At 31.0% G+C, this 8,795-nt stretch overlaps 1 protein-coding gene across 1 annotated transcript; it reads left to right on the forward strand.

Annotated features, from left to right (window-relative positions):
• The first annotated feature begins 4,467 nt into the window (after nt 1-4,467).
• LOC111312325 (uncharacterized) lies at nt 4,468-8,795 on the forward strand. The gene is made up of 5 exons (XM_022912499.2): nt 4,468-5,059; nt 5,218-5,351; nt 7,114-7,261; nt 7,355-7,461; nt 8,199-8,795. The coding sequence occupies exons 1-5, from the start codon at nt 4,726-4,728 to the stop codon at nt 8,238-8,240; spliced, it is 765 nt and encodes a 254-aa protein (XP_022768234.2). The 5' UTR covers nt 4,468-4,725; the 3' UTR covers nt 8,241-8,795.

Genomic DNA, 8,795 nt, shown 5'->3' on the forward strand with positions numbered 1-8,795 from the left:
AATAGACTACTATTTAATTAACAGATCACCATCAATTCCTTTAGGTTTTAGCATTCCAAAAATAGTATGGATGAAAAAATGCTTCATACTCTCATTTGAAAATTTTTAAATGTAAAGCATTCATGTATGTGCCAAAAGAATAAAGGTTAAAACTTGACAGTAAAGTTACATAGTATATTTTTGTTAGATATAGTGATGAGAAATTTAGCTACAAACTATAGGATTAGGTGAATAAAAAAATTAGAAGCAGAGATGTAGTTTTTTATAAAAAAAAATATAACAAATCTTAAGAGGAATGAGAATACTCACAAGTTATTGTAAAGTGTGATAATTCGATAATGATAGATGCTTCACTTAAAAGAACCATAAATTGTGTAAATAAGTAAAAGATAAAACTTAAGGATACGAATAAGCTACTCACAGTTAATGGTGAGCCAAATGCAATTAATTTTGAGCAGTAAAAGATAAAACTTGAGAATACGAATACACTAGTCATAGTTAGTAGTAAGCCAAATGCAATTAGTTTTGAGTATGAGGAGTAGTTCTCTACACTAAAGAATGTTGAGTAAATGGAGCTATTTTCAGCATCAAGTAGTGTAAAGTCTCAGCCTAAGAGATCTATCGAAAAGTATTAACCATCCATTAGGTATCCAAGTTTCAAATTTACCTTAGTTACTAATGAAAAGGAGAGAGAGTTTACAATATGTGCAGACTATTTCGAATAGAAAGTACTAGTTAAAAGTAATAAAAGAAGAAATAGAGTCATTACAAAAAAATGCTATATATGATCTTGTTAAGCTTTCATTCGAGTGGTAATAGGATTAATAACTAGTTTGAATCTTGAGCTTGAGTAACTTGTCGTCAAGATTGCATTATTACATTATGACTTGTAAGAAGAGATTTATATAGATAAGCCTGAGGGTTTTGAATTGAAAAGGAAAGAGAACTTAATTTGTAAATTAAAGAAAAACTTATATGGCTTAAAACAAGCTCCATGATAATGGTACAAGATGTTTGATTCTTTTATGTTGAGCCATAGCTATAAAATAATAGCAATGTATCTTTATATGTATGATAAAAAATTCACTAATGGTAACTTCATGATACTCTTATTATACGTTGAAGATATGTTGATTATAAGACAAGATACTAATATGTTTAACAAGTTAAAAGAACAATTGTCTAAGTCTTTGGACATTAAAGATTTAGGACCAGTAAAATAGATTCTTGATATGGATATTATCCGAGATAACGGTTGTCATAATATAAGTATGTTAAATAGGTGCTTCATAAATTCAACATATAGCATGTTAAATCAGTTAGTACTCTAGTTGCCATCCATTTTTATTTGAGTAAAAAATCTTATCCAATGATTAAGAAAATGTAACTAATTATGTCTAGTATTTTTTATTCTTATGAATCGATTCTTTAATGTATCTTATGATTTGCACATGGCCTAATATTGCTCATGCAAATGGTTTAGTGAGTAAATTTCTTTCTAATTCGAGAAAAGTTTATTAGGAAGTAGTGAAATGATCTTTAGATATTTAAAAGGCACATTAAAAGATGTGCTAGAGTTATGAAACTATCTAACCAATTCTAGAATAGTTTTATTGATATTGACATGATAGGTGTTCTTGATGGTAAAAAATCTACTTTAAGATATTTGTTCACTTTTACGGAAGGAGCTATATCTTAGCAGTCTAAGTTATAAAAGTTTGTTGCCTTGTCGATTACAGAGGCTATGTATATTGTAGCAATTGAAGTATGTAAAGAAATGCTTTGAATGGAATATTTTTTTCTTGAATTGTGGTTGAATCGAAAGAATATGTAATATTTTGTGATAGTCAGAATATTTTAGATTTAAGAATACTATATGCCATGCTAGAAAAAAAATATTGATGTTAGATATCATTAGTTATGTTTGATTATTAAAGAGAGGTAAATGCAATTGAAAAATATCCATACTATGAGAATGTAGCTAATATGTTGACTAAGACATTTTTTAGTGAAAAGTTTGAACTTTACAATAACTTGGCTGGAATGTATTTCTTGACCAAAGTAAGTTTTAAATAAGATTGTTATGATAATTTATCTCCTTTTAATGAGGCTAAAAGAGATATTGTTAAGAACATGGGTTCAGCCCATTTTTCTTTTAACTAATAAAAAGCTCATAAGCTTTTTACTTTTTATTGCACTTGATTGAGCTAAAATTTTATCAGCGTGTTCATAATTCATTATTTTACATTTTGAACAATGGATATAGGGTTGGTGCTTTCTATGAACAAATCTAAAATGTATTTATAGAGTCATATATTTAATAAGATTTTTTTAATTATTTCTCTAATTATTGTTTAATTTTAGTTTTAGCAAAAAAAAAATCTTATATATCTATTATTTAATAATAGAGATTTTTCTTATGGTCCATAGTTTTTCTCTCTGTATTAAAAGATTTTTTACTTAAATTTTAGTGCATTTTATTTTTTTTCATATTTGATTATTGTCTTTTCATTGTGAATTTATTGTGATATATTATTTATATGTTATTATATTTATTATTTCAAGTCTAACAGTACAATTTTTTTTTTTTTTAGAAGCCAAAGCTAACAAAATTTTGCTACCATACAATAGTTTCACAATCTTTATAAAGAATCGAAAAATATCATCCAATAGCAGCCTATTTTAAGATAACAACTTTGAGATTCCAAGCGTCTCATAAATTTTTATTAATTATATCTGCAGTAATATGATATAGCCTATATAACAAATTCGTTCTAGCATCCTTACACAGTTCATCATCTGTGCTACTACCTCTATCATATGTCTAAACAGCCTACAATTTCTTTTTTTTTTTTTTTCATATTTGATAAATACAAGCATTTCCATGGTATGCACCAAAAGATGGGCATTAATTTTCTCGCTTTTAACCTTATTACTATCTAACTTGGTTCTTCTGCCCAATTCTTTACTCCTTTATTGATTCGCACAATTGAAGAGTCTTTTGCCAAACTTCTTCTAAGAAAGGACAGCCAATGAATACCCTTTTTGGGGTTAATTGGTTTTCTTTTTTACTTTCAATTTTAAAGCAAATATCATTGGCCTTTACAAGAAAATGTATTTGATAAAATGAAATCTATAGAAAATTTACTTTGAAGTGATTTTTTTTTTATAGTGTATTTATTGTTCAAGAAGTAGCAAAGCACTGTTACCAAATAACGTGTACAACCTGTTCCAGTGTTTATAATTCAAATAAATCAAAACTCAATTCTTAATCGTTTTAATTATTAAAAAAATTTTAATTTTAAATGTGAGGTGGCTTTAGAATATTGGTTTTTAATAGGAATCATCACATTTTTCACGTAACGACAATCACCATGGCAGGGCGGTTAGATATTTGTAGTACTAGTCTTGCCTAAAAAGAATAGAAATGATATGACATTTTAGGCTGTCACTTTTTATTTTGTTTGGTAAAAAAGGCCTAAAGCTTTTCAATCGAAGACAGTTGGCCGCAGGGATGCAGCCTTTGATGGACGAAGCAGAGTTCCTTGGTTGACAAATAGGGCCATATGCCTTTCTCAAGTCAAGCAGACCTTCAAATTTTCCTCAACAACTCCTTTTATAATTAATATCTTGATTTCAAGCCACTAAATGGACCCTTCGCTGCTCTCAAAGGCTAGTCAAGGATGCTACATTCATCCAAAGAATTTATTAAAATAGCTTAAGTTGGAAGTTGCTTAATTTGCCCTTTGAATTATCCATTGGAACCTTTTGGGCTTTTGAATTACTCTAAAGAATTTTTCTTCATATTTTCTTGAACATTTTCCCATTTTAATTCCCATTTCCCTTTCTATTAAATTAATGGATTTGTATAATTTTAACACTTATGATCGATCAACTATCACCTAATATTCTTTAATTATTTATGGAAAAGATTATATAAGACTACATACCTTAAATCTATATATCGAAATGCAACCCATAAGTGCCAACTTTAATAATGACTGATTAATGTCCACATTCGAAATTGTGCAAGAATGTTGTGAAAACAGAGTTCAGACATAAAGTACCATCAAAGACAAATTCTTCAAATTCTTCAAAAAAAAAAAATAATTAAGAGGTTATGAGATGTGTATAATCATTTTTGAGCCATTTATTTAGACCCCAAGAAAAATTAAATAAAAAATTAAACATTTAAATATCCACTTGAGACTAATCTTGTATAATATTTAAATAGATTAATTTTAAATATATTCATCATATCTTATTACATATAAACATACAACAAATGTGATCGATTATATTTAAAATTTTTATACATTGAATTAATTTTATCATATTTATATATCAATTATTCATGCGTTGACAAAGATATCACGTTAGACACATGTTAATAAATAAATTATTAAGTCTAGACATAATGAATTAATATGGAAAAAATTCGCAATAATGTCAAAAAAAAAAAAAAAATAGCGGCAATGCTGGATTCCCTATCAGATTAATGCCTTTTCGAAGCCTCCAAAAGCCAACCTTTCACCACCATTTGTAAACGGTCAGCTACTTCTTTTTCTCTCTTAGATTATACCACATCAATTATTTAATTGTGTCTGTCATGTTCCTTTTCAACCCTTGCTAATAAAAACGTTGCCACCAGAACAAAAATGGAGACTAGGGGAAACGGTGTGGTGGGTGGCGCCGTTGCGGTGGTGGGACTTAAAGTACTAAGAAATGGCTACCCAATTGAGAGCTAATTACTATTATTATCATCAAAGCAACGCCATGCCTGCAACAACATTGATATCGTCACCATCACCATCAATATGTTTAAATTCAATTTCTCCATTGTTGTTCGAGGGAAGTAGTTTGGTTAGAAACAAGAAGATTGATTTGGAGAGATCTCTTGGTTTTGAAACGGTAACAAGCTTAAGAAGAAAGAAAAGAAGAGAATACGGGGTGGTGGTTGCATCGAGCAGCAACGTGGCTGCGCCTCTCTGGGATTCATGGAAACCTGAGAAAAGTTCTTCTGCACCTTCACTCAGCGACATCCTTTGGCCTTCTGCAGGCTAGTAAACATTAATTTCTTGTGAAAATCCCATGACTTATAGCGCTATATGCCAACAAACTATAGATGTTGATAAGCCTTTTGCCAAGAAATGTAGCACATGTATAATTTATGTCAAAGTCTATTAATTTTGAAGTTTTGGTCGATAAATGAAACAGGGGGCTTCGCGGCAATGGCGATATTGGGAAAGTTGGATCAAGTTTTAGCACCAAAAGGTATTTCAATGACAATTGCACCTTTAGGAGCCGTTTGCGCGGTCCTGTTTGCTTCTCCCTCCTCTCCTGCTGCTCGGGTATTTCTCTCTTGTTCCTCCTTTTATTAGTGGTTAAAACCTATTGTCTTTTTCATCGAATTGGGCCCATTGCCTCGAGGGTGTAGCCTTTTTTTAATACTTGGTCCTGGTTGATCGAAATGTGGCTCTCAGATAATTTAATTTAACATTATAAAATTGGTTTGAAGGTCACATAGTAATGCAAGTGGCTTATCACTGTTTTAGGAAACAGTTGTCAAACATATTACCAAAATGCTGTCCCGGAGTGAGAGATCATTGGCTGCAAAATTGCCAGAGGAGAAATGTATATGGACAACAAAGAGGGTCTTTATTTTGAGCATGATAACTAGAATTATGAATCCAATGATATTGAAGAATTATATTTTTTATATAAATTGCATCCAAGATTTTCATTTATATCGACTCTATTAAGACTAGACTATCAATCCAGGCTAAGAGGGCAACAGTATATGCAGTGGCACCTACGATAAAGATCCTTAATTGTACAATTGGGTTCAGCTTAGCTGTTGGATAGAGTCAGGTTTTCTATAGAAAATTTTCATTTATGGTTTATTCTTGAATTCCAACTACAAACAAATTAGTTGCAATGATAAACAGAAATTATTGTTAATCATAAAAGTATTTACTTCAAGTTATATGTTCCTGAAGTTATCTTAGAATGGACTAGATGATATGATTCCACTGCTGTCATAATAAGTAATTAGTCACCTTTTACAACTATGTGATATCGAACTTCTATTTCTTTGTAGATGCTAAGTTCCTTTTATAGGAAACCACAACTAGGTTGATTAAGGATCATGTTTTGCTAATAGGATTAAGAAAATTAAGCTACATTTCAGACTATATTGATCAGCTTGATTTTTTTTTTTAACAAATGGAGCTGTAACCTGGACATAAAGGAAAAAATTGAAGTAAGAATTTGAATAATAAATTTATTGATTGTCATCTTTTTAATGATAATTGCATAATTCAATTAAATTAAATATGATTTCAAATTGAATTTCATTATGTGTGGTTGATCTTTGAATTGGGTTCCTACTTTTGTCGTCTAAGGCTCCATTTGTGAGCTCAGAGAAAATGTTCCCATCACATCAAAAGCTACATTTTATGATTAGACCCTTTCAACCTTTCAAATGGAGCCTAAGCCATCAGCATCTGGAATAAAAAAGCTTCTTAATTAACAAATCTCCATAATTTGTTTAACATGGTCCTTTCTTTTTTTGCAGCATTTGACATTAATTGCCAATTTAGCTTTACCTTTACTGTATCTTTCTTGTAATGCTGGAGATCGAGTGCTTAAATCTGTTTGCAACTAATGATGGCCTAATAAACACTACATGTATCAGAAGATTTCTTATCTCTATTGGCAAATTTGCATCTTCGATAGGGCTTTAACTATGCTGTAATTTTACTTGCCAATTTGTGGAAACCAGTTGTTTCACTTTCACATACTTGGGAGTTTTTTTATTTTTTGGATAATTGAAAATTTTTACTCATCCAAACAAGAGCAGTAGGTGTGCTACAAAAAATAACTTTCACAGATAAAAGAAAAGAAGATGACCAACAAATTAATCTAAAAGTGTTTTATAGAGATTCCAACTACGACAAAGAAGCCTATTAATAAAATTATGATATGAGTGACAGGTACATGGATCCTGCATCATACGTACTTAGGGATGTAGGCCCGTTAACTTTGTGTAATTGTTATTTCTTTTGAGATGAACAATTTTCCCTTGTCATGAAAACCTCCACGATGTTGCAGATGTACAATATGTTCATGGCTCAGATAGGTTGTGCAGCAATTGGTGTTCTGGCATTCTCTATATTTGGACCTGGTTGGCTTGCTAGAAGTGCTGCCCTTGCTGCATCCATAGCTTTCATGATCTATACACGTTCCACCCATCCACCAGGTACTACTCATTGGTTGATTTGTCCTCGATCTTCAACTTTGAATTCTATCATGACTGAAACCATTTTCATATTTGATGCCAATTTCAATGCAGCTGCAAGTTTGCCAATTCTGTTTATTGATGGAGTTAAGTTACACCACTTGAATTTTTGGTATGCATTTTTTCCTGGTGCCGCTGGATGTATCATCCTTTCTTTGATAGTAAGTTCCTCTTCTTTTAGCCCTTTGAACTCCATTCGATCATATTATAGGCTTTTTCTTTTATCCTTCTTTTTCTTTTCTGGAAGGACCTACTGGATTTCGAATTTTCAAACAATTAACATAGTCTGAGTTTTAATTTCCGGGATTTCTTTTACATCTTGTTTATTTTGAGCCTTCTTGATACTTGGCAATTAAGGAGATAACATTTTGTGATACTTTTAATGGAATAGTATTACGAATTATTTATGAATTATAGTAAAATGGTCAATATGATTTTTTTAATTTTAAAAATCTCTAATTTGATATTTGAGTTATGAATTAATTAACTAATATGGTACTTGAAAAGTTGTTTATCGATCACATGTTATTATTAGAAGTTAATAATTTTAAAAGTGAGTAACACATTTGTTATCTGATTCATAATTTAAACACTGCATTAGAGATTTTTAAACTTTAAGTATACATTAAACATTTTATTATAATTTAAGAGTTATTCGTGATATTAATCATATTTCTAATCCATATTCCCTGGTCATGCCTTCAATGTGAATGTTAACTTATGAATTCAATTCCTAAACTTCAAGCCGCCGGAAAGCTTCAACTATAAACAATAACCTTCTGGGCCACTTGCCATATTAATGGCCTTTAAGGAGTTTACCATTGCATTGACAGTTTTTCAAGCCTTTGTTGAGATTCCCTGAAAGTGATGTGTCTCTGTTTTCTTTGACCTGCTGCAGCAACAAGTGGTTTGTTACTTGAAGGACAATTTCAAGTTTTGATCTCTAACAAACAGCTCCACAAGCAAAGCTCATAAAATTGGATGCTCTAAATTCCCAACCAATTCCACATGGCATATCCAAAGGTAACCTGGTAGCTTGTCAGCATTATCCCCTTCCACCAAACCCTTTGTTCATATGCTTCTTCCAAAAGTTCATAATAGAGAAGAAGAAAAGTTTGACTCAGCAGGAAAGCTGAGATTCTGATCATAAGATTGTTTTTTTACTGGAAGTCACAGAATACCAAAAAAAAAAAAAAGGGTACTATGAGAAGTATTCTTCGTCCCCATTTTCCTCTTGCAGACGGCTATCAGCTTCTCTGAACTTCTAAACCCCATTAGCTTTCAGCAAAACTAGATGACCATGGATTTGCCTACAGTATCTTTTAGATCACCTGGTGGTGAAATGTTTGGTGAATGACTTGGTTGACATTTTGCCAACCATTGGAAACCAACTCCATGATTCTTCAGCCTATTTGTCTTTCAGGAAATGATTGGACTCAATATGAGTACATATTTTTCTTGGTCATATATAAATGCCTAGTTGAAATTCATTTAA

This window comes from Durio zibethinus, chromosome 9 (assembly GCF_047325235.1).
Source record: "Durio zibethinus cultivar Kanyao isolate XHJ-2024 chromosome 9, ASM4732523v1, whole genome shotgun sequence".
NCBI classification, from domain to species: domain Eukaryota; kingdom Viridiplantae; phylum Streptophyta; class Magnoliopsida; order Malvales; family Malvaceae; genus Durio; species Durio zibethinus.

Coding starts and splice junctions, on each gene's coding strand:
- LOC111312325 (XM_022912499.2), top strand. CDS start 4,726: ATGGCTACCCAATTGAGAGCTAATTACTATTATTATCATCAAAGCAAC. Junction 5,060..5,217: donor CATCCTTTGGCCTTCTGCAG/GCTAGTAAACAT, acceptor TAAATGAAACAG/GGGGCTTCGCGGCAATGGCG. Junction 7,462..8,198: donor GTATCATCCTTTCTTTGATA/GTAAGTTCCTCT, acceptor GACCTGCTGCAG/CAACAAGTGGTTTGTTACTT.